Here is a 25115-nt window from a genome sequence, read left to right as displayed (position 1 = left end):
AGGTAGCTAGTCTTGAAATATGGCTCCGTCTCTTTCCTCTTGTGGCTGGGCATAGGGTGAGTGTGGCCTGGCAGCAGGCCTGGTGAGCAGTTGCCTGGAGGGAAGAGGGCTTTCTTGAACCTGGCTGAGTCCCGGCATTCCGGCGTTGTCTGCTTCGGCCCAGGTCTGTCCTTCCAGGAGCTGTGCAGTGGGACGGCGTTGGTGTGGGCGCATGCCTAGCTGGTGGGACTTGATGCTCTGTTCCTCCAAGCCATGCTTAGGGGTTGCCTCTCTGTTTGTGGAAGGGCTTAGGTGGGATGTAAGCTGGCTGCTCTCTCTCAGTGAGGTGACTTCCGGGGGAGAGGGCGGGCAACTCTGTATTTCACCTACAGGAACACGGCTGAGGTTGATACCCAGCAGGGCCTGCCTTCTTTAGGGGTGATGGCAGGGGAGGGAAACAGGGCCAGGCAGGGGAAGGCTGGGAACTGAAGGGGGGGGCTGAGGGGACTTGGGAGGGGATTAAGAGTTGGTTTGAGACCTCAACCCCCGGCCTCTCCCACCCGCTTCTGTCCTGTTCTTTGTCCCCTGTGCGTCCGCTTGTGGGTCTTCGGCTTGCCTGTGTGTTGGGAGCATATCTTGAAAAGGGGAGGGAATGGGGAGGAGAGGGGGGGGATTGACTTGTTTTGTCTGCCTGCTTCCTCCTTTAAGTTTTCCCCAGTCTATCTCTTGCTGTCCTCTCTGTGCCCAGCCTCTGCTGTCTGTCCATCTGTCTGTCTCTGGGGAGGGAGGGAAAAGAAGTCTCTCTGCCCCAGACTCTGGGCCTCCATTCATCCCTGGGAAGAAGCCCCATGACTGACCTTTGCCCTCACCAACTCCCATGATTTCCTGGTCCCTCTCTTAGAGAGCCCTGAACAGCAGGTCTGGGGAAGGCACCCATGGCTCCAGCCTGTCCTTAGAGAATATTCTAGAGCACAGGGCAGCTCTTTTCCCTATCTTTAGGAAGGGGACCGAGTGTGTAGTTAGAGAGATGACCAGACCCCCTCCCCCCCATATTCCTCACCTCTCCTGTCTCCCTGCCCAATAGCATCCCCGGCTCTCTCCAAAGCCAGCTAAAGAGCAAGCCCCATCCATGCAGGACCCGCTCCCCACCCCCAACTTGAAATTCTCAATTCACTTCCCATACCCTTTCACACCCTTTCATCTCCTAAAGACCTCTCTGCCCCATCAGGCCCCGCCCCGCCCCCACAGGCACCCTGGTGGGAGATGGGCAGCTCTTTGGCTCGGCGCCTTGGTGACCCCAGACCCTCTCCCCCCTCGCAGATCCGGAGCGGAGCAGCCCCCCCATGCTGTCTGCCGACGATGCCGAGTACCCTCGAGAGTACCGGACCCTGGGGGGTGGGGGCGGTGGGGGCAGCGGGGGCCGGCGCTTCTCCAACGTGGGGCTGGTACACACCTCCGAGCGTCGGCACACCGTGATCGCTGCCCAGAGCCTGGAGGCGCTTAGCGGGCTCCAGAAGGCGGATGCAGACCGCAAGCGCGATGCATTCATGGACCACCTGAAGAGCAAGTACCCCCAGCACGCCCTGGCTCTGAGAGGTCAGCAGGACAGGATGCGAGAGCAGGTGAGTGTGAGCAAGAGCCGCGGCTCAGTAGTAATCTTCGGGATCTGGAGCAGAGCTGGAAGTCTGGAGTCGGGGGTGGGGGGTGGGGCTCGTGGGGAGGGGCAGTTTTGTCTCCAGGGCCCTCCCTGGTCTTTTGGAGCCTGGGGGAGATAGGAGTTGGGGTCAGCTTCAGGTCCCTGCTCTCTGTTTGACGCGTTGGGATGGGTCTGGTCAGAATGTGGGAAGAAGAGTGCTGGAAGGTGTGTCTGGGGGGGCAGAGGAATGATTGCGAAGAAGGGAAGGGACGCTTTGGGCACAGAGGATACTGGCCTGGACCCAGTGAGGCAGCTGAGATATTCGGCCACGGCACCGCTCTCAGGCTTGGGGGCACTGGAAGGCCAAATCTAACGTGTCTGCAGTCCTCGTTTGAACAGAGCTGGGAGCTGGAGCCACTGTCTCCTTTGGTGACACAGGCTGGCTGTGTGACTGCCTCTGAAAGCCTTTGCATGCTTTGGCGCTCTTACTGCCCTCCCCAGCAAGGCTTAGGAAGGGCCTAGCATCTCTGCCTTTGGCCCGGGACTATTGGGAAAGAACCCTAACCTTCTCAACCCCTCGAGCCTGGATTCCTTAATGCCCCTCTCTGCCCAAGCACTAACTTTTCCTAGAATTCTCTCTCTCGGGACTGGTATTCTGTGCTTAGCCCTGCATTGGCAAGAGGGCCATTATGGCTGATGTGTCCCAGCTCTGGAAATGTGGGCATTGTCCCTTCTGGGAGGAGGTGGTCAGTGGTTCGCCCACCGGCACCCCTCTAGTCACGCAGCTCCTGTTCCAGCCGCTACTCAGTGTGACTGGGGATCAGAAAAGGGACATGTCCCTTCTCTTTGCAGAGATTAAGGACACACTGTTATGTTTTGGGAACCTTGCTTGTCCCCAGATGTCCTGTCTAGTTCTGCCCGGCTTTTGCATTTTCCCCAGCTCCAGATTCGCCCCCTGGGAGAAGGATCCAACTTGGTGAGGATCAGGACGAGTTTTAGACTCACACGTAGGGCCCTGTCCTCCTTAGCTGGGCGGAAAGATGATTACACACTCATATGAGTGTCCTGGTCATCGGGGAGGGGTCTTAGGATCCGAGATGTAAGTTGCACAGGCCCAGTAGGAAGGCTGCCTGGAGGAGGTGGTCCTATGTGGAGCTTAGCAGGGTCTGGATAGAGGAAGAGAACGCTGTGCTGTAACGGCAGGTCCTGAGGAAACAGCATGGGCTTGAGTCAACTTGTAATGAACAGGAAACTGAAGCTGGGTGTCGAGTGGCTTGAGGCAGGGGAAGGAGGAGAGGAAGGAACGGGGTGTTTGGACAAGGTGGGAGGGGAGACTGAGCAAGGGTTGTTGGTTGTCTGGACCTATAAGGGAATGACAGAAAAAAAAAAAAAAACAACAATCAAACAAAAACCCCACAGGCTGGGGGTGAAGGTCAGTTGGTAGGAAGTGCTGGCCTGGTTGGCCAGAGGCTGTGGGTTCGATTCCCAGCACCGCACAAACCGGCTGTAACGGTGCACGCCTGTAATCCCATTACTCTGGGGGCGGAGGAAGGGAAAATAACCAGAAGTTCAAGGCCATCTTCAGCTACCAACTTGGGCTACATGAGACCTACATGAGAACTAAAACCAAGTTCTTGACTGATGAGGAGAAGCCAGTTCCTGGGAAAGAAACAGAGATGGGTGGGAAGTTGGGAGGGAGCTTCCAGGAGGCCAAGGGGATGCCTTACATACATTTCTGGACTCCAGAGGGACCATGGCTTCAGGAGTCTTGGGAGTGGGACAGGAGAGGACCATTAAAGCAGACTAGGAAGGTCAGAGACAAGGCTGTGGTGCCTTCGCTCCAGAAGTCTAGGCAGAAGCGTGAAGAGGCGCAGAGGTCAGTTTCAATGATTTGGAGACCAGGCGTGGTGAGAAACCGGACACTCGGGTTACACACCTGTCCCTGAGGATTAGCAGAAAGAAAAGGTGAGAGTAGCCAGGTGGCAGCTTCAAGGGGCACGAGGCCTGGCCTGAAGCACTTCTGTGCATTGGTAGGAGGAGGCTGGTGAGCAGTCAGCAAGGAATTATCAAGTTCGTACGGAGTGAACGGAAGCTCATTCATGATCCGGTCCATCCCTTTCATCTGTCCCGCCCCCATCTGCTCCGTTAGAGGCTCAATGGCAGGACCAGGGCCCCTTTCAGTTTGGCGGGGTACCCGAGCATGGTGCAGCGATGGTGTGAAGCTGGGAGAACATTTGGAGAAGGAGTGGTCGGTTGACAGAGAGATGACTCTGGAGCCAGAGGGCCAGGGGTAGGAGGAAATGGTCCTGGAGGAGTCAAGTCTGGTGGCCTTGAGTAGGAGAAGGAAGTCACTTCTACAGTGATGGAAGAGACAACAGGAGTGAGGTCATTGCTGCCCAGCGATCCCCATCACTGTGAGGCCAGAGGTGACCTCTTCAGGGAGGAGAGGAGGCAAATGTTGAGTGTGCAAGGAGGCAGTTGGGAACTGGAAATCAGGATTCTATCAGGTGGGGGAAAGCCCTGTCCTGTCCTGCCGAAAACCTTGGGGCCCTAGTTAAGAGTACCAGCCTCTGTGGAGGATCCACCACAACTCTGGCCCTCTTCTGTGTGCCAGGGCTTGCCCGGGGAAAGTCCATCCTGTCTGCTTCTGTCCCCAGCGGCTCCTGCCCGCTCCCCCTAATGGGGTGTCCCCTGCTTCACACACACAGGTCGGCGGCTGGACCGTGGACCCTGTGTGCCTCCTCAGCTCCCTCTGTTCCCACCTCCACGGCGATTCCACCCCCTCCGGGGCTGGCCAGCCTGCCCAGGTGAGCCACAAATTTCCCCACACAATCCATGGCGCAAAATCCGTGGCAGAGCTTGGCTTTGGCAAAGCCCTGTTTTGTTTTTTTGGGGTTTTTTTTGGTAGGGGGGATGTTGAATTTTTTTTTTTTTAATTTTGTACCCCTTCTCTTTCATATACGAACCCTCCATTTTCAGGAAATTTCCATGCCCTGTAAATCACATCTCTGCTGATGGATCCTTTCCCATCACCTTCCCAAATCTAGCTGGAACCTTTTTGAGGGGTAGCTACAATTTAAAAACAAATCAATGAACTAATAAATAGTTATTTCTCTCTTTTAAACAAGAGCACCTAGTCTTGTTCCTTGGGCTCCTGGGAGCCTCTTATCCTCATCTTGTTGCCCTGTCTGTGCTCCACTCTTCTGTCCCGAGTGGAGCCCGCCTTTCCCCCCAACCCCTTCCGACCACCAGGAAGTTCTGTGTGGCGTCTTTCACCCTTCTTGCCGTTTTTAAAAAGAACCAGGGCATCTAGCCATTGCTTCTGAGCCTGTTTCCCTGTTCCTCGCTGAGCCTCATTTCCCCCAACAGGAGGATTTATATCAGCGTATGCTCCCAGCTCAGGCCTGGACACTGCCAGGGGAGAAATAGCAGGCATGGGAGGACCAGGAGTTCAAGCTGTACCCGGAGCCAGGTTGTTTCGGACTTGGTGGTTATTGCACTGGGTAGGAGGAGGGCAGCGGCTGCCAGTTTATTGAGTGGAAGAGGCCCAGTTCTTCACACACTCATTCCCGTCTTTCCCAAGGAAAATGCAATGATGTCCGTGAGCAGCTAGGATATGATGAGCCTTCAGAGGCTGGGGCACCTGGGCAGAGGGAGAGGAATAGCTTGACATACTGGGCATCACTCTCAGGGCACGGAGCCGCTTCCTTTCCGGCTCTCGGCCCCATTTTGTCTGAACCTGTGGAATGGAGGAACAGCAGACTCGTCTGTTCTTAAGGCTGGATGGTAGGTGGGAAAGAGAGGCCGTGCCTGTGGTGGAAACCACAGGCAGAGTTAGGACGATGATGCTGATGGGCAGGAGACAGGATGGACAGGAAAGTCCCTGTGCCTCAGGTCCCTCGGATGGAGTGTGTGGTCGGATTAGGGCTTTGGGCAAAGGGCAGCCCTGAGCTTGGACTCGAGTGGGCTCAGCTCTGTCCTATGGTTAAGTTAAGGTCTGTCTGGAGTCATGCTCTGATGGAGGAAGGAGGAATCTTTGCCTCAGCGCTTAACAGTAAGCCGGGGATCTTGTCATCTCTTGATATGGCTTATCATATTCTTCCCCAATCTAAGGTTTATTTATTTATTTATTTATTTATTTATTTATTTATTTATTTATTTATTTGAAAAGCGAAGGCACAGAGACGTTCCAGCAAAGGGCCAGAATCACACAGCAAGGCATGAATCAGAGGCCAACAAGGAAATTTAGGCATCCCTAGGCCTCCCAGACTGTCATGGATTAAGTCATGGAAGGATTAAAGGGGCAAAAGGGCGCTGCTGAGAGGAGACCAAGGGCTGGGAAGGTGGGGGTAGCCAAGTCCTTTAGAGATGAGTGCAGTGAAGAGGATCCTGGGAAGGGACCAGAGGTTAGACCAAGCCACAGCCCCTCCCCCACGCGCTCAGGCTGTCTAACCTCCCTCCCTCCTGCTGCAACCCGAGTCCCGGGCGGCGGGCCGGCAGATCGGGTGACCGCGGCGACGCAGCCACCAGCCTCCCCTGCTCCTCTGCGGGGCTGCGCCGGCGGGGCCGCGCCGCGGGAGGGGGACCGAGAGGGGATGCGCACGGCAGCGCTACGCGCCGCGCCAGGTGGAGTCGCGGTTACCGGGGCGACCGGGGCCCGGGCCGGCTCGGCGGCGGCGGCGGCGGCTCTGGCACTGCAGCAAAGGGCACCGGCGGCGGCTGCGGAGGCAGCCGGGGGAGGGGAGAGCCCGCGCGGGCGGGAGGAGCGGGCCGTCCTCCCTCCCCCGCCCGACCTGGGACCCGACCCCCAGCGTGCACCTGTGGCCACAGGTAAGGGTGAGCCGCTGTGGGGAACTCGGTGGCCCGGCGTGGGGTTCGGCGGGGGTGGGGGGCCGAGGGGGGCGGGGACCTGGAGATCGAGTCCCCGATCCGCGGTTAGAAGGACTGGTTGGTCTTAGGGGTGCGGGGGGGGGGGTGCGGGGAGCGCGCGACCGCGGCGGGTTCCCGATCTCGGAGGAACGCCCCCCTCTCTTCCTCCACCGCAGCAGGTGCCTTCCACGTGGGTCGGCCCCCCCCGCCCCCCAATGCGGCAGGCGCCCCCTCCCCCAACCTCAGAAAGTCATGACCTTCCGGGGTGCGCCCCGGCCCCGGGCGCCGCGCGCCTCCCGCAGCGCGCCCCCCTCCCCGCACGCTCAGCTTCCGCAGGGCTCGGGGCTGCGGGTGTCGCTGCAGACCCCCGGGGGAGGGCCGCGCGCGGCGGCGTGGCGGTGGCGTAGCCCCGGGTCGAGAGCGGGCGTTTACGCGGACTCGGGTTCACAGGAGTTGGGAGATGGGTGTGTGCGACCGTGTGAGGGCTGAGGAAGGGGGTTCGACTCGTGGGCTGCCTTCCTCTCTGGGGGATGCTCCCTGAGGGGCCCCGAGGTCAAGAAGGGGTCATGAGGACGCCTGGCCTACCCCGGGACGCCTGCCCAGGGGAAGGAGAGGGGGAAAAAGCGGAGGTAAGGTCCTGCGGGGGGACGGGGACCTGTCCCGCCCCTCCAGGGTTGGAATGGGCGGAGGAGGGGGAGAGACAGCCCCAAGACTCCGTCCTGGAGAGGTGTGAGGAGGGGGAAAAGCTGTTTCCTCCACTCCGTGGGGGTATGGGGATTGTAGCTTGCTTCCTTGGCACCTTGGGAGAAGTCCCCTCCCCCATGGCTGAAAGCTTGGTCCTGAGGGATGGTTGCCTCTCATTTCGCCCTGGCTCCTGTAAGCTTTCCCTTACCAGCGTCTGCTCTTGCCAGTTTCTCTCCTGTTCAGCTCTTTCTCTTGCAGTTTCTGAGTTCTGGGAAGGTCAGCCCTCCCCACACTTAAGGCTTTGGTGAGGTTTTGTTGGGCAAAGGGCAGAGGGACCCCGACCCCTCCTGTATTTATTTGTTCATTTATTTGAGATAATTTGAGATAATTTTCTATTATGTAGCTGGCTGTCCTGGAACCTGGCCTTGAACTCGCAGAGATCCACCTGCCTCTGTCTCCCAAGTGTTGGGATTAAAGGCATGCGCCACCACCACCACCGTCCCTCCCGTTTTTTCAGGGCTTTTCTAGACCAGGGGCCAGGAGATGGAGGGAGTAGGGCCAGGCCTAGTATTTAGAACCACTTCTCTGCTGGCCTTGCCTGGTTTGCCTAGTTGGCATTTATTCATTGCCACAGATTGGTCGGTATGTGTTAGGCACGGGCTGAGGAAGGACCCCACAGCTGGGAAGGGGGTAAGGGCGAGGATCAGAGGTGTCCCTCCTGCACAGTAGGGGAGGAGCCTCTGCTCCCTGTCAGCAGGGGCGGTCCCATGGGGTAACACCTGGAAGGGTGGATAATGGCCCATCTCTCCAGGGGCTTCTCCCCGATGCAGTGTTCCCCTTCAAGGACAGTGAGTTGCTGGGAGACAGAGTAGCTGGTTCCTGCTGGGGCCACTTGAAAGGATCCTTCTTCCCAGTTTGAAGAGAGGACCAAGGAAGGAGGCGAGGTTCCCTTAAGAAAGCTCTGGCACTCAGAGCTGCAAGTCCTGGTCCAAGTCCCCCAAACACAAACGTAGCTTCTCTTCCATCCATATCCATCCCAGACCTAGGATGACCTTTCCCAGATGCTGGTGTCACCTTGTTATTTCCCTTGGGCCTGTTTGTGACCCTCAGCCTTCCAGGTACTGACTAGTGGGCGTGTCCAGGCTTGGAGCCCACAGCCAGGACATAGTCAGCGAGGCTATAGCCAGATCTCCTGCCCATCTTCTAGGAACACCAGTTGGGTCCCAGTTGTCTATACTAGGTACCCTGAGTCCCTTGTGCTGAGACTGATGGCAGAATTTGGGATGGGGCAACCTTTACCTTTCTTGATTTAGGATATCAACCCCCCGACACATGAGGATGTGGCCGTTAGAGCCATTGTATACTGGCTAAAGGTGCCGCAAATGTCCAGACCCAACTGCATTTTCTCTGAGTCTTTGTGTGCTTCATATATTGCTTTAGTAAAAAAAAATTACATTTACCCAGTATGTGTGTGTGGGGTAGGGCGTGCTTGCTGTGGTGTGTGTGTGTGTAAGTCAGAGGGCAATGTGGGGGAACTGGTTTTCTCGTTCCACTGTGTGAACTCCAGGTATTGGACTCAGATCGTTAGGGTTGGCCGCAAGCACCTTTACCCACGGAGCTGTCTTGCTGGCCTCTGTGTGCTATTTTGTGTATATTTCTGTCGCTGGTGTTTTCGCATGTGTGTGAATGGGTGTCCTTGCCTCTATGGCTCTGTGGTGTGCTGTGTCTTTGACTGGGCATCCTGCTAGTTAGGGTCCTCAGGGGTACATGTGGGTCTGAACCGAGGTGGCCTCCGTGTGGACATCTCCAAGTTGCTGTGTGTCCCTGGGGCCATGTCTCACCGCTTCCCTTACGGCTGCCCACCCTGGTGGGTGTGTTTGTCATTCTGTTTGTGACATCCTTGGGTAGACAGGGATGCTTCTTACTCTGCCGGCTCACCGCAGGGACATGCATGTTTCAGGCAGCTGTGGGTGGCTCCTGTGCCCACTGTAGGGTGGGGACGGAACGGGGCTTTGTCAGCAGAGCCGTCCATGGTTCCTGGTCTGCGGGCATAACTTTCGACGTAAACCTTTCTGGGTCCTCAGCCTGGCTCTGCTGTCCCCTGGGAGTCTACTGTCCATGCTTCCCCTTCTATCCGAGGTCACAGACGCTGTGACTCAAGTCTTTCAGCCTCGTCCCTTCCTGTGACACCCGAGGGCATCCCCTGGCACCACGGGGGTGACCCGTGTCCATACAGGCTTTGTTGATTTCCTGCCTGAAATGTGCCGGCTTTTCATCTTTTGGAGCCAGTAAGTTTGGAGAGATAGGAATCGAGGATCAGGTGTGTGTGCGGGGTGATGGGAAATAAACTTTGCCCCAGATCCAGGTTGGTATCATGCCCACCCTAAGGAGATGCTAGCATAAAGTCTAGCCAGCAATAGCCATCCTTACCCCCTTACCAGCTCTTTCCTGCACCCATAACATCCGGGGGGACAGGGCCCCACAGCATGGTGTCTTCCCAGCAGGAACCCTCAAGGCCTCTCTCCCCTGCCGGTGGCTCTGAGGCCTGGGGAATCTTTTCTGCTCGTGCCAGGCACCCTGGGGACAGGCCATCTGCTGCCTCTGTCCTCCTGCTGAGGCTGGCACCGGTCAGCAGGGTACCCTCAGCTTTGCCAAGAACCAGCCCGCCTTCAGGGTTGTCCTTCCCTTGTTGCTAGCCATCTGGAAGGGCCTTCTGGTCTCTAGGGAGGGCAGGGCGACCCTGGGTTACTGAGAGCTAGGAGAAGCGAAGCCTCCGGCCCCCTTACAACTCTTCTCCGCCATCTCTGTAGTTTCAAGTGCTGCCCGAGCTCCCCATCCGCTGCCCAGTGCCAGAGGTCACTGGCATTGGTCCACTTTTCTCCACAATCCTTGCACATCCTGGCACACAGGCCTGCCTGCCCTGGCCCTGGTCCCAGCCACCACCATCTACTCCCTGCCCTCGGCCCAACCGGAGTCCCATTCCCTTTTCTGTGTTTTCTGCACTCTGGTCTGTAGATGCCACTCCCATTGGAGGCTCTCCAGCATCTAGCCTCCCCCTTTGACCCCTCACCCCCTTCTGCTTCTTCCCAGGCCCCATGCCTACTCCAGGGTACCTACCTAAGCTGCTATGTTGAGCACAGTTTTCTCCCCGGTCTTCAGCTCTTCCCTTTCCCAGCAGAGCTGGGATGCCATCTTTTCTGGGACAGTTCACCTGGCCTCCCACAACGAGTGCCATCTCTTATCCCACGGCCCAGGTTTTTCACTGCCCTCCCTTTAAACCTTTGACCGCCTCATGGTCATCTATGCTCTTTCTCACCTGTAGCTCTCTCTGAAGTCAATTTCTAGGTCTAGAAAGACACTTAAAACATCTGACATGCTCTATCCTGCTCCCCAACCAGCAGGCCTGGAACTTGCCCATCCTTGGTGAACTGGAATGTTCCAGCCTCACGGGAGAAGTGAGAGGCACCGGCATTGCCTGGCGTTGGTTCCCCAGGGGGTGGAGGTTCATGTCCCTGGGTGTTGAGTACCGACAGTCTCCGACCTGTCCCTGTCCCACTTCCTGGCAGCCCCCCTTGTAACCATCTCTTCTCTTATTCCCATCAGCAACCAAACTACTGGAGTTTCAAGGTCAGTGCGCGATGCTTCTGCCTCCATGACAACTGCATGTCTTGCCCTCCCCTCCCCGCCTCTGCCTTGCACACGCTTCGCACTGGGGTGTGCACGGGACCCCCTCCTTTTTGGGCGGTGGGCCTGGGGCTGCCGGCTATGGCTGCTGCTTGGGGGGTGGGGAGAGCCTGGGTTTGTCTGCCAGGGGCCTATGGATCCAGAGCGGGAGTTTTGCCACTTCCTCTGGAGGTCTGGCCTATTGATGCTCAAGTCCCCAGTTCTCCCAAGCTTGTTAGGGGTATTTTAGGATGAGAAGAGCTCCTGACACTTCTCAGCCTAGAGAGGGTGCGGATAGAGGCAGGGACCTGAACTCAAGAGTTCCCTGTAGGCCCTGGACCCTGAACTTACCGTGTCCCTCTTAGGAAGGCCTACTGTCTGCCTTTCTTACTACCCACCACAGTCAGGACCAGGCGACACACTTGTCCTGTACTCTTAAAGTTGTTCCCCTTGGGGGCCAGGCCCAGGAAATGGGTGCTTTCCTCTGGACAGTATCACTGAGAACTGGAATGCTGTCTCCCCATCCCCAGGACATCATGGTGCCTCTGGGGGAGCACCCTCAAGACACTCTGTCCTCTTTGGCCCCCACACCCACTTGTCCCCCTGGCAGGCCTGGAACAGCCTGTATAGACCAGGCTGGCCTCCAGCTCACCTGCCTCTGCCTCCTGAGTGCTAGGATTAAAGGTGTGCATCCCCATACCCGGTATCCCAACCCCCTTTTACGTTTTATTTTGAGACAGGGTCTCACTACGTTGTCCAGGCTGACTTTGAACTGCCTCTGTAGCTCAGGCAGGCCTTAAATTTGTGATCTTCCTGTCTCAGTCACCTAAACTGCTCACTTACCGTGTACCATCAGGGCTGACTCAGAGTGGCTGAAAGATTGAAGAGATGAGAAAAACGCATGTCCGAGGCAGTTTGCTCTGTTAAGGAAGCTTTACCCGGTAGCTGACTTCATTAGTCATGGGCTCTGACCTGATTCCAACCTCTGGATGCTACAATTTAGGGTTTCATAAGAAGTCTTGAAGCCCAGTTACAAGAGATTACCATTAAAGAACGGTGAATCCTGGAAAGAGAGCTCGTGAGCACCTCCCAGGTGCTCCTGGCCAGCTCCATACACAGCTGTTGGGAGTGCAGAGCTCTGTCTGACCATCCTAGCCCTGGCTCCCTCTGCCTGGCCCAAGTCCAGGTCTCATTAGCTCCTTGGTGGAACAGATCCAACCACTGCCTCCCATAGCAGCCCCTTCCCGTATTCAGGTTCTGTTTGAATTCCTGTTTCCTTCTCTTGCCATCTCCCTTAGCCAGCATTTCTAACCCATGACCAGCAGGCCACCTGTGGCTGTCAGTGTCAACTTATTTGAAACATAAGATCTGTTTTGTGATTGTTTTTTTTTTTTTTGGTAACTTTTGTTCAGTTCTCAAGTGTGAATTTGGTAGATGACATCGCCACGTTGCCATGTCAGAAGTTGGACACGCCTGCTAGTGCCTTCTAGATGTCTCGTTTTTCTTTTCTTTGGTGGTCTGGTGGGGGAGCAGAAAGAAGTATTAATAAACTTTCCCTTTCCTTAGGATTTTCTGTAAAGGTAGAAAGGATAGAAAGACGCCGGTGGGGAGGGAGGAGACAGGAGCTAGTAGAGGAAGGGGTGTGGCTATCCCATAGTTCCTATTTTTGTGGCCAGCCACCCCCAGGACCCTGTCCATCATCATGCCCTCCTCTCCCTCACCTCTCATTTGTACCACCCTCCTCCCAGTGGCCACCCCTATTTTCTCATCTTGCCAACCGCTCCATGCTGTAGCCCCTCATCGGCTCCAGCCTGCCACTGACCTTTCAGTTGCCTGGCAACCCCATGCCTACCAGCCTGGTCCACACTCCCGGACTACTGCATAGGCGTCTCACTGGTGGCTTCTCTGGGGATGAAGATGGGAGAATCCCTGTCACTGTTGGGCAGCCTAGAGCTGAAGCTGCAGCCTGGGCTCCACAGTATGCACCCTCCCAAGCAGGCCCAGCTCATATACGGCCTCTTTCCTTCCAAAGCCCATCCCCTCGTTGCTGGCCAAGTTGTCGTGCTTGAGTCTGGAAGACCCTTGGTGACCCCTCAAATCTGATTTTCCATATCCCCCCCTCCAAGCTCTCAAGGCCACTTTGAGGACAGCTGGGCATATGGCTTATTGGAATATGCTCTCCCTTTCTGAGAGTGCTAATTGGATTGGAATATCAAATTGACTTAATATGAAGATGGGGATTAATTAGGGTGTAATCAAGATGAGGGGGTGAAGAAGGAACTAAACAGGTAAATAAATTATTCCTTTTTAGAGGCTATGTTTATTAGGTTGGGTGGCGCTTGCCTGTAATCCCACATTCAGGAGGATGGACAGCCTGTGTGAGGCCAGCCTGGCCTATACAGCAAGCGCTTGGCAGAACAGCCATAGCTACCTAGTGAGACACTGTCTCAAAAACACAATGCAAAATGAGAGCTGTGCCTTTGCTATTGTCTTTTAAATTGTATAAGTAATATGTTCTAATTGTTCAAAATTGTTCAGCTTCATAAAGGAAGAAAATGAATACAGAAAGCTCTCTCATACCTGAGATTGCTGATGTGGATGGTTTTAAGTGATTTATGTGATTTAAATGTTAGAAATAAGTTTGTTTACTTTTGTTTGTTTGTTTGTTTGTTTTCAGTCTAGGTCTCATACTGTAGTCCAGGCTAGCCTCAAACTGATGGCTATCCTCCTGCCTCAGCCTTTTCTGTGCAGGGATTATAGGCATGTACCAACATACCTGCCTGTGAAAATAAGTCTCTTTAAGTACAATTAGATAACATGTTTTGTTTTTTTTTTTCATGGTAGTAAGCTAATGTGTATGTATAATGCACATACCACAGAATGGCACAGCTCTGTCCTACTCCCCTAATTCACTTAAATGAGAGCCAAACTTGGTAGAGCACGTCTTTAATCCCAACAGAGGGAAGGCAGAGGCAGGTGGATCTCTGAGTCTGCTCTACTTAGCCAGTTCCAGGGCAGCTAAGGCTACATTAGTGAGACTCTCCTTCTCAAAAGAATAACAGTTTAAACCATGGAGTAGCTAGCTATACAGTAGCCGGGTTGAGTGTAGATTCTAGAGCAGAATGGTAGAAGTTGTGGGGCTGGGTGAGAGCCAGAAAGTTGGATCTAGAAGGACAGTTGAGATAAGGAGAGACACCACCCTCCCAAGAAACAGAGGTCAGGCCTTCTTGTGGCATTTTTCCCACTGAGTTACATCTTTACTTTGGGGGGAGGGGTTGGGGATGGAAGGTAGGGATTTACTGAGCTATATCTGTGACATTCTTTCCTGCCCCTGCTGGAGGTCACTCTCAGCCTTAGCTTTAGGGAAGGGGCGGTCATACTGCCTAGGGGAGGCCAGCCAGGCTGTGTGACAGTGTGTGTATCCCAGGGAGGGGTGGAGCCTGGCACGGTAAATTTGCGGGTGTGGCACCTGGCTTGGCGTGCTCATGTACGGTTTAAACTGTGGTCCAGTTGACTCAAGGGCCTGGAGACTCTCCGAGTTACTAAGTCCTTGAAGTCAGTGACTCCGGATCCCACGGGCTGAAAGCTTAGGGTCCCTCATTCTCTTTGATTTCTCCCCGCTCCCCCCAACGCCCCTGAACTCCACGAAGAATAAATCCGCCGCTCACACAACCCGCCGCTTAATTAATGTCTGGAACTAATGCTCCAATTTGCTCAACAATTCTGCTGCTCACCTCGGTGACAAATTTGTGTTGTTGTTGTTCGTTGGAAAGCCTAAAATAGCAGGCGTGCCCATGGGTCCAATTCAGATGCTTTCTTGAATGGCTTCCCAGGGTGCCTCAGTCCTCGGCCTACTACCTACCTGCTGGGTGTCCCGGGGCAGACAAGTTGGGGGCTCTTTTCTGCAGCTACCCACCGAGTCTGGAACCACAGGAGAGAGAACCCTTCTCTGAATGTGTGTGTGTGTGTGTGTGTGTGTGTGTGTGTGTGTGTTGCTGGCTGGCCGGAGCTCCGGGGCCCGATGGAGGCAGTGGCAGAGCATGGAATGGGGGTGTGGAGGGCTCACGCTTGGTGCCTCTCGTCCTGCCCCGCCCCTGCAGACCCGCAGCTCGCGCCACACTCAGGGAGCCCAACCAGGGCTGGCAGACCAGGCAGCCAAGCTGTCCTACGCCTCGGCTGAGTCGCTGGAGACCATGTCCGAGGCCGAGCTGCCACTGGGCTTCAGCAGGATGAACCGCTTCCGACAGAGCTTGCCTCTCTCCCGCTCGGCCAGCCAGACCAAGCTGCGCTCACCAGGTACCACCCAGCCTGCTGCTCTTCCGGCCGGGCCGTAGCTCCTCCCTCCGGCTTCCCCCGCCCTTCGCTCCTCCAGCTCCTGCCCCTCCCTCCCCCAGAGCTGTCACCTCCTTGAAGTCCTCGCTGTCCTCCGAGCCCTTTCTCCTCTGCTATACCTTAGCATCCCCCGCCGGCCCTTACGCTCCCCTCCCTCAGCCTCCTCTCTGTGCAATCCTTGTTTTCTTTCTCTAGGCTCTCCCGCCCCTCCCCCCATTTCATTTTCCCGGCGTTCTCGCCAGCCTCCCCAACTTTCCCCGACTTCCCTTCAGTTTCTGCCCCACCAGTTCCTGGCCCCCAGCCCCATTTCCGCGTCCAGACTCCAGCTGCCCGGGGTCCGGTGGGGTACTTTTGAGAGGCGGGCCGCGAACCCGCGGCCATGAGGAGCGCGTGGGTGCACCTGCACCCGGGAGCGGCCTCCGGCCTCAGACCTTGCCGCTGTGGGACCGAGGCGGCTCCTGAGGGCTCTCCGCAGTCTCCGGGCTCGCCGCGGGCCGACCGAGGCAGTGACCCCGCGGGCCGCGTCTCCTTCGCAGGGGTCCTGTTCCTGCAGTTCGGGGAGGAGACGCGACGCGTGCACATCACTCACGAGGTCAGCAGCCTGGACACGCTGCACGCGCTCATCGCGCACATGTTCCCGCAGAAGCTCACCATGGGTATGCTCAAGTCGCCCAACACCGCCATCCTCATCAAAGACGAGGCGCGCAACGTCTTCTACGAGCTGGAGGATGTCCGGTGGGCACGGCCCCCGGGGGGCGGGGGTGGGGTTCCCCACGGTCCTCCTGAAGGGCTCTGGACCCCTGCTGACCCTTCCCCAGAGCGCTCTGCACCCTCTCTCCACCCTTTGCCCCACCCCCAAGCCCCAGAGCCCCGCCCTCTGTGCTAAACCATCCTTCCTGTGGTTTCCTCTGGCGGGAAGCTGGGAAAGTGAATAGGTGGAGCTTCTCTCTCTCTCTCTCTCTCTCTCTCTCTCTCTCTCTCTCTCTGGTGTGTTGCACACTTGTGCTTTTGGCAGGCATCTCAAGGTACCAGGAGACAGAGTTAGGAAAAGGGGAAAAGGTTAGGTATCAGGCCCTCTTGTCTGCCTAAAGTAGCTGCCGCCCCCCTCCTCATTGCGCACAGCTTGGGGGTACACACACACAGTGACCCTCCGTCCCTCTCTCTACCCGACAGAGACATCCAGGACCGAAGTATTATCAAGATCTACAGGAAGGAACCGCTCTACGCCGCGTTTCCTGGCTCGCACCTCACCAACGGTGACCTCCGGGTAAGCCAGGGCGCGCCCGAGGCACCGGGGAGACCCGGAGGCGGGGTCGAGGCCGGAGGCGGAGCCAGGGCGGCTCCGGAGGTGGGAGCTTCCAGGCTGAGACGGGGGTGCCCGGGTTAACTGGGAGGCTGGCCACCCCACGGCGCTCGGCTCTACCTTCCCCACCGTCCGCCCAAGGGTTTCTCTAGGCCTTTAGATGCCGTGAGGCCGCCCTCCCGGCCACGCCCTCTTCTCTTCCCCTCCCGGTTCCCATCAAGGGTGGACTGAGCCCTCTCCATCTGCCAGGGGCCGGGGACGCTGTAGGAGAGGGAAGGCAGAACCCAGAGCCGAGGGGCCTTCCTGAGCCCGGTTGGGGGCGGGAAGGGACGGGAAGGGGCTGGTCCCCCCCTTAGTGACCAGCCCCGTGGGCCCCCGGGCCGTCTCCCTCGCAGAGAGAGATGGTGTACGCGTCGCGGGAGTCGTCGCCCACGCGGCGCCTCAACAACCTGTCGCCCGCCTCGCACCTGGCCTCCGGCTCGCCGCCCCCGGGGCTGCCGTCGGGGCTGCCGTCGGGCTCGCCCTCGCGCTCCCGCCTGTCGTACGCCGGGGGCCGCCCGCCCTCCTACGCCGGCAGCCCCGTGCACCACGCCGCCGAGCGGCTGGGGGGCGCCCCGGGCGGTCAGGGGGTGAGCCCCAGCCCCAGCGCCATCCTGGAGCGACGGGACGTGAAGCCCGACGAGGACCTGGCGGCCAAGGCGGGCGGCATGGTGCTGGTGAAGGGCGAGGGCCTCTACGCCGACCCCTACGGGCTGCTGCACGAGGGTCGCCTGAGCCTGGCCGCGGCGGCCGGCGGGGACCCGTTCGCCTACCCCGGCGCGGGCGGCCTGTACAAGCGCGGCTCGCTGCGCTCGCTCAGCACCTACTCGGCCGCCGCGCTGCAGTCCGACCTGGAGGACTCGCTCTACAAGGCGGCGGGCGGGGGCGGCGGGGGCGGCGGGGGCGCGCTCTACGGGGACGGCTACGGCTTCCGCCTGCCGCCCTCGTCCCCCCAGAAGCTGGCCGACGTGGCGGCGCCCTCCGGGGGCCCCCCGCCCCCGCACAGCCCCTACTCGGGGCCCCCCAGCCGCGGCTCGCCCGTGCGCCAGTCCTTCCGCAAGGACTCGGGCTCGTCGTCCGTGTTCGCCGAGAGCCCCGGGGGCAAGGCCCGCAGCGCCGGGGGCCCCTCCGCGGCCGGCCCGCCGCCTCCCGACCTCTTCCCCGGGCCTGGGGAGCGCTCCCTCGTGGGCTTCGGGCCGCCGGTGCCAGCCAAGGACACGGAGACCAGGTGAGACCACGGGGGGTGGCGGTGGGGACGCCGCGGAGGGTGGCTGCACGTGGGTCACGGGAAGGACGTTGGAGGGACCGGTGATGCCTGCAGAGACCCAGGCCTCAGTTTACCCACAGCAGTAAAACGGGAAGGCTGGGCGAGCCTGCCGGTTTTTCCCCCCAGCACTGAGAGCTGTCCAGCACAGAACCAGCTGAAATCCACAGGCGCGGGCTCGGGGTGGGGACAGGGACTTGCTGCGTAGCCCAGGCCAACTCAAGCTTCCGGCCATCCTCCTGCATCAGCCCCCGCGATCCTCCGCTGGGGATCTCGGGCTTGACGTGCCCTGAGGGAGGCCGTGGAGAGAGGCCTGTGTGGCAGCCGGGGGGGAGACCGGCTGTCCTCCGGGTGGGCGGCAGGGCCCGCGGGAAGGTCCGCTCAGACCCGCCTTCCTCCCCCAGGGAGCGCATGGAGGCCATGGAGAAGCAGATCGCCAGCCTCACGGGGCTAGTGCAGAGCGCCCTGCTGCGAGGCTCAGAGCCCGAGACCCCAAGGTGAGGCCCTGTGTTTACAGCGTGGCCCCGAGCGAGTCCCTTCTCTTTCCCGCCGTTCTGTCCACCCGGGGCGCTGGGGTGACCTTTGAGGGCCCGTGCAGCTTTGAAGGTTCGGGGCCAGCCGGAGCCTCCTTGACCGTTTTCTTCTCTTTCCGCCGCAGTGAGAAGATTGAAGGCTCCGACGGGGCAGCCATACCCGCAGCACGTGAGTGCCCCTCCCCTCCCTCTCCAGAGTTCTAGGCTTCAGTTTCCTAATCCTCAAACGGGGTCTCAGCGAGCAGCCGCGTCGTGGGGGCTTTTCCACGCATTTCCAGGTCACCCCCCCGCCAGGACCCGCCTCCGCTCGGGGTAGACGGTCAGGGCCACGTGGCTGGGTGTGGGGCCCCCCTCTCCTTCCCCCGCCGCTCCGCCCCCCTCACGGCTCGCCCTTCTGGTCCCCGTCGGCAGCGTGTGGGTCGGGCGGTCGGAGCAGCGGGGCCACCCCGGTGTCCGGCCCTCCCCCGCCCTCGGCCAGCAGCACCCCAGCAGGGCAGCCCAGCGCCGCCAGCCGCCTACAGCTGCAGGTGCAGCTGCGAGGCCTGCAGAACAGCGCCAGCGACCTGCGCGGCCAGCTCCAGCAGTTGCGCAAGCTCCAGGTACCGGCCCCCCCCCCCCCCCCATCCCCGCCCCCTGGCTGTAACTCCCCTCCCCAGGCTCTGTCCCACCCTCCCCCACCATCCGGCGCTAGCAAAGTCCCTTAAAACTCAGTGGTCCATAGGTTCTTCCGATCCTTTATAGTTTCCACTTCCTCGTTAAATCTCAGCCCCCCCCCCAAGCCCCGACCTTTCACTGAACCCCAGTCCCCCCTCCCCTCCCCTGAGCTGCGGCCCGCCCCTCCCCCGTGCGCTGTCCCTTGTAGGCGATCCTGGTTTCTTGAGGCCCCAGGATCCGTTTTCTCCAAGTCCCCATCGGCTCCCCCTCTCTGAGCCTGGGCTGGCTGTCCCGCCCTGACTGGCAGATGGTCCCACCTGTCAGGAGCCTGGCACCACGGTGCAGGCTCTTCTAGAGGGGGCTCGGGGCTTGTCAGGTGAGGATAATGAGCAGAGACAGGCCGGGAAGGGGGGCGGAGGGCTGCCATCTGGGCCACGGTTAAGCTCTCGCCCACCCACGTCATTTGGGCTCCGGAGTGCTGTCCCCGTTGCCTCCACTGAGGGGCTTGTTTGAGTCCACAGCTCCACACCCGCCCTGTCGTCAGGGCTCCACTGAGCGCGGCACCCTTCGGCCACACAAATGATCCCGTTCTCCGCGCCCGTACTCCTCCAGTATATAACCCTGATCTCCCTCGCCAGCTGTCCTGCCCTTTGCTGTTGCTTCAGAGCCTCAGCCACAGTCATGTCACCTCCATAAGCTCTATCATCCCCGGCCCGGATGGCCTGCTGGGTCCTCCCCACCTCCGTCCTCGATCCCTGTCTCGGCCTTGCCACGCCTTCGCGGCCACCCGCACCCGCAGCCCAGAAAACCCAGTCCTCTGCGGAGTTTGGCTTGTCCGGGGCTGCCCTCTGCCCCCCCTTCCCCGGCCACACGTGTCCTCCTCCCCTCCCCCGCCCACGCGTGCATCCTTGCGCCCCGCAGCTCCAGAACCAGGAGTCGGTGCGCGCGCTGCTGAAGCGCACCGAGGCGGAGCTGAGCATGCGCGTGTCGGAGGCGGCGCGGCGGCAGGAGGACCCGCTGCAGCGGCAGCGCACCCTGGTGGAGGAGGAGCGGTTGCGCTACCTCAACGACGAGGAGCTCATTACTCAGCAGCTCAAGTGAGGCTGGGTCCCGGCGCGCGTGGGCGGCCGTGGGAGGAGGTGGGGGGACGGACGGGAAGGACGACACACGACGACACGACGCGGCCTGGGTGACCTAGCCTGACTGACATGGGGGGCGCAGCTCCCATGTCTTCAGACTCACAGAGGACGTTGGGCTGTTGCGAAGTCTGATTTCACCCTCCACTGTGGCCCGGTTTCTCCATGACCCACAAACCTTTGGCCGTCTGGCATAATTCCTGAATATATTTTTTTTTCTGGCTTGGTGCCTACCTCTGCCATGGTAATTGCTTCCTGTGGCCTGCAGCCTGCTCTCATAAAGCCAGCTGTCTGTTTTCCGTCTAACCCTTGCTTGCCTTTAAGAACTCAACCCTTAGGTTGAGCAAGTAGGTGGAGTGTCAGGGATGTTGACACCTGCCCGGGTGGTTACTGACTCTCTGGCCGCCCTGATCCCTGAGGCCAGGCGGCAAGGAGAGCCCCTTGAAAGAGGAGGAACTGGGAATAACCCAGCCCTGCTTAGACATCGAAGGGTTAACAGAAGACGGTCTGATCCAGATTTAGCAAATGGCTGTCTGGCCACAATTCCATTGTCTGGCACCTGTGAAGGGAGATGCAGCAGCTGCCAGCCAACCGCAGCCTTTTACTTGGGCTGAGGCAAAGGCCCCTCCCCTTCTTGTGGTCCCTTTTATGACACAGGGCAGTAGGGGACCTAGAGACAGCCCAGAATCATGGGATTATGTGACCAAGGTAGCTGCTGCCTGCCTCTGCTTCAGCATCTTCATTAGTACTGAAGATTTTTTTTTAATGTTTTTAAATTTTATTTTATGTGCGTTATCGTGAAAATGTCAGATCCTTTGCAACTGGGGTTACAGACAGTTGTGATCTGCCATGTGGATGCTGGGAATTGAACCCGGGTCCTTCAGGAAGAGCAGGCAGTGCTTTTACCCACGGAGCCATCTCCAGCTTCCAGTACTAAAGACTTTTTGCAGGTTTTTTTTGTTGTTGTTGTTGTTTTTTCATTTTTTGGAAGCGGCTGAGGGCTTGTATGCTTGAGACCAGTGAGACAAGAAAGCTGCTGGACGCCGCTGCCCTCCTAAGTCATATCTGGAGCCTCACCAGGAGTTCCCTGAGCAGCAGCACTGCTCAGCCTCGGGGCCCATGTCAACGTGGCGTGCATTTTGGCAGTGTTTAAGGCCAAACACCTTAAGTCCTGGATACCTCGCCAAATGAGGCGGTAGCAGCGACTCCGGCCACTGTCGTGTCCGGGTGTGCTAACTTAGAGACCACCGCAGCCCTCTCTCTAAGCAGCCCAGCTTCCGCCATCCTCTCTTCCAGGATTCCACTTCTCCGATTCTCTTGTCTTTTCCCATTTTGCGTAGAGGAGCTGGGCCAGGATTTTCAAAAGGAGTTAAACCGAGACATTAAAGAGAAATTAAGGGAGCCATCAAAGCGCGGAGGCAAAAGGGATGAAAGGAGCGATTTATGCTCTGGTCTTCGTGAGTGTCTGGACCCTGGCTTCCTGGGGGCTTCAGTTCTCTAGGAGCATGGAAAATCCCCGTCCCCTACGCCTTGTCACACCCATTACTCAGACTGCTCACTAGAGAACCCAGGGACTGCTGGTGGGGTTCTCCAGATGGCACTTGTCTCGTTTGAGTGAGGCAGGGACTGGGCCCTCTGATGGCTCTGGTCTGGCCTTCAAGAACATCCCCCTGCAGCCGCTGTGTGAGCTCGCCCTCTCTCTCCCTCTCTCTCTCCCACTCTCCTTCTCTCCCTCTCTCTCTCCCACTCTCCTTCTCTCCCTCTCTCTCATGTTCATTTTCCTTTGTTCCTTCCTCTTTTCTGACATCCTGCTGGCAATTGAGCCTGGGTTTTGGTTTCATTCCCGCTGGGCTCACTCGCCTGCCTGTCTGGCCAAAGCCTTAGGCTCTCTCTGGATATTGTCCCTGACGGAAGCCTGTTGACTCCCGGAGTCTGTCTGCTGACCCAGAGCTGGCTGCGGGGAAGGTGGTTTTCCGAGGTGGTGGAGTCAGGGCTGGGCGAGACGGCAGGCAGGTGTGACATCACTCGGTCTGGAAGTGAGGCAGCACCAGAGGCTGAAGTCCCACTGAGTAGACACTGCCCCACACCACAGAATAGTTGTATGACCTTGAGAACTAGTTGATTTCAGAGCGCCTGCCACCTTCCCCCCTTTTGAAGGCCGAACCTTCATTAGGGTTCCTCATTAATTCACATGCTACCACAAAAAGCTCCCGAGTCGTTTAATGGTTCTAAAGTAGGACGGTAGGCTGGGTGCGGTGGTGTGAGCCTCTAGTCCTAGCGCTCGGGAGGAAGAGGCAGAGCATCCTCAGTCATCCTCAGCTACTTATATATCTTCAGCCAGCCTGGGAAACAGTGAGGTCCTACCTCAAAAAAATTAAGCCGGGTGTGATGGCACACGCCTGTGATCCCAGCACTTGGGAGGCAGAGGCAGGCGGATCTCTGTGAGTTCGAGGCCAGCCTGGTCTACAAAGAGAGTCTAGGACAGCTAAGGCTACACAGAGAGATCCTGTCTCAAAAACCCAAAATAGTAATAATAAGAAGAAGAATAAAAGGGGCTGAGAGATGGCTTATTGCTCTTACAGTAGTAAAAAAAAAAAGACCCAGCTTTGGTCCCCAGCACTCATGTGGTGGCGCACATCCATCTCCAGTTTCAGAGGTTCTGTGCGTGGTTTTGGCCTCTGCAGGCACCAGGCCCGCATACAGAACACATACGTGAAGACACCAGGCCCACACAGTACACACACAGACGAAACACTTAGGCACCCAAAGTTCAGCAAATCCATCGTTGTAAACATGATGTACTAGGAAACACGGCAGAGGAGCCAGCAGTGCCCCCCCACGTGGGATCAAGACGGAGGTTTTGCCACGGTCAACATGTACCTTCCAGCTCATCCAGAAGACCACAGTCTTCACAACCAGCCAGAGAGGGAAAGGGCATAGCAGGAGCTTGCATGGGAGCCCTTTATGGGCTAGAGCTGGAAAGATCACATGCCCTTTCCATCCCTATTTCCCTGGGTAGGCCTCAGTCAAGTGTCCACTCCCCCCTCCCCAGACAGGGTTTCTCTGTGTAGCCCTGGCTGTCCTAGAACTCACTCTGTACACCAGGCTGGCCTCGAACTCAGAGATCCGCCTGCCTCGGCCTCCCAAGCGCCGGGATCAAAGGTGTGTGCAGCCGCCAGCACTCAGCGCGAATGCCCACTTGTAATTGCAAGACGAGCTGGGAAATGTAGTCTAGTCTTTGAGCCACTGTTTGCCCACGTGGTAGCTGGAAGTGATGCTCCCATCCCCGGGGCTTGTGAGTGTACGAGGAAGTGAGTGTACTCGTCTGCCAAGGCACCTGACGAACAGGAAGTGCTTGATTTGGAACCTTGGGGTTCTGTCCTTGGCTCTGCCCTGGTCCGTCTCTTCGTCTGCTGGTTGGATGATGTTGCCACCGTGACTGATCAATGACATAGCACTTTGAAAGAAGGCAGACATGTCGGGTGTTAGAACAGATTCAGTTCACTCACGCCTGGGGAGGCTGAGTTGAAATCCGGCAGACAGGACCTGACGGGAGCGAATGTCAAGTCCCTGCGTGTGAATGACTCAAGGTCAGCACTGGCCTGACCTACCTGCCTGGGGCAGTTCTTTCTCTCAGTTCTTCACCCTGCGATTTGAAAATATTTAATTTCTTTCGGAAAAAAAAATCTAAAATTATGTATCATATCTGTATCTGTGTGTAGGGAGCGCATGTGTGTCCCGGTTCCCACAGAGGCCAGGGGTATCAAATTCCACCAACGTGGGAGCTGAGAGTCCAACTCAAGTCCTCTGTGGCGCCAGTTCCACAGTGATCAGCCATGCGTCTGCTCTGTCCCAGACCCGGAGCTGGGTGCTGGGAAACAGACAGGAAACTGGGAGACCTCAGTCTAGCCTGCCTTGGGCTAGTGGCACAGAGTTCACAAGCCAGTCAAGAAGAGCCCCGGGCTTGGGGGGGGGGGATTAGGAGGCAGGAGAAGACTCCCCCCCCAACTCTGAGCAGGGAGAGGGGAGGAGTTTGGGTTTTTGAGACCTGAGATGAGATTAGCGTGGAAATGAGCATGCGTGTACAGGTGGTTGAACCGCTCTGGGCTGAGAGTGCGCTCTTCTCAAGGGCCCGAGAGGGCAGCGCCCAGGAAGACCTCAGAAGTTCGGAATGGCCTAAGCAGAAGCAAGCAGGGAAAGTGGTGACGTGGCTAGAGAGAGGAGCAAGAGCACTCCAGGGACTTCAGTCTCGTAGCGGCCGAAAGGGAGGCACGCCTAGAGTAGCTATTTCTTTTCTTGGGAAAAAAAAAAATTAGCCGGTTAGTGGTGGAACATTCCCTTCAGGTGGATCATTTGCGTCTACACAGTGAGTTCCAAGCCAGCTAGGAGCTTTTAGCTTTTGATGCCCTGTCAAGAAATTACATTTATTTACTCTGTGTGTGCGCTCGTGCGTGTGTGCGTGCGTGCGCAGCACGTGTATGAGCACCACAGTGTCCAGTCAGTTGGTTTCTTCCGCCATGTGGGTCCTAGGGATCGAAGTCAGGTCTTCAGATTTGGCGGGAAGTGTGCACCTTTGCTGAGCCAGCTTACCATCCTCAGCTCACTCATCTTTGAGTGAGGTGATTGAGGCCCAGAGCCATTCGGTGGCTGTGCAGGAGCTTTCGGTATTTCACTTTCTGTGTATGCTTGCGTGTGTGTGTGTGTGTGTGTGTGTGTGTGTGTGTGTGTGTGTGCGCACCATTGCATGCCTGGTGATTAGGGCGACCAGGAAAGAGCACTGGATCCCATGAAACATTAGGGTTGTGAGCCATCGTGTGGGTGCTGGAAACGGACCCAGGTCCTCTACAAGAGCAGCAAGTGCTCTTAACTGCTGAGCCATCTCTCCAGTCCCTCTATCCTAATTTTGGAGATGGGGTCTCTTGCTGACCCCGGCCAGCGAGCTCTCAGGATTGATCTGTCTTTGCCCCTTCACCCAGTCCTGGAGCTGAAGTTGTGCTCAGTTTTTACATGGGTGCTGGGGATC

At 57.8% G+C, this 25115-nt stretch overlaps 1 protein-coding gene across 3 annotated transcripts in view; it reads left to right on the top strand.

The window, feature by feature from the left end:
* Positions 1-1455: 1455 nt before the first annotated feature.
* The window catches only part of Srcin1 (SRC kinase signaling inhibitor 1), a 39225-nt gene continuing 15565 nt past the window's right edge, over positions 1456-25115 (top strand). The window contains exons 1-11 of one of the 3 annotated variants that reach the window (XM_055620065.1): positions 1456-1601; positions 4324-4422; positions 10772-10795; positions 14932-15127; positions 15700-15898; positions 16337-16430; positions 16862-17733; positions 18174-18266; positions 18428-18471; positions 18714-18901; positions 19878-20053. In XM_055620065.1, coding sequence (XP_055476040.1) covers positions 1527-1601; positions 4324-4422; positions 10772-10795; positions 14932-15127; positions 15700-15898; positions 16337-16430; positions 16862-17733; positions 18174-18266; positions 18428-18471; positions 18714-18901; positions 19878-20053 — 2060 coding nt within the window. In that variant the 5' untranslated portion in view covers positions 1456-1526. Of the gene's footprint in view, positions 1602-4323; positions 4423-6336; positions 6446-10771; positions 10796-14931; positions 15128-15541; positions 15899-16336; positions 16431-16861; positions 17734-18173; positions 18267-18427; positions 18472-18713; positions 18902-19877; positions 20054-25115 lie in introns of those variants that run through there. The other 2 variants (XM_055620068.1, XM_055620066.1) reach the window with 2 other exon arrangements.

Source organism: Psammomys obesus, unplaced genomic scaffold, assembly GCF_907164565.1.
Source record: "Psammomys obesus unplaced genomic scaffold, mPsaObe1.curated_primary_1811, whole genome shotgun sequence".
NCBI classification, from domain to species: Eukaryota; Metazoa; Chordata; class Mammalia; order Rodentia; family Muridae; genus Psammomys; species Psammomys obesus.
The sequence above is the reverse complement of the archived record's forward strand: the minus strand, read 5'-3'. Positions and strand labels throughout refer to the sequence as shown.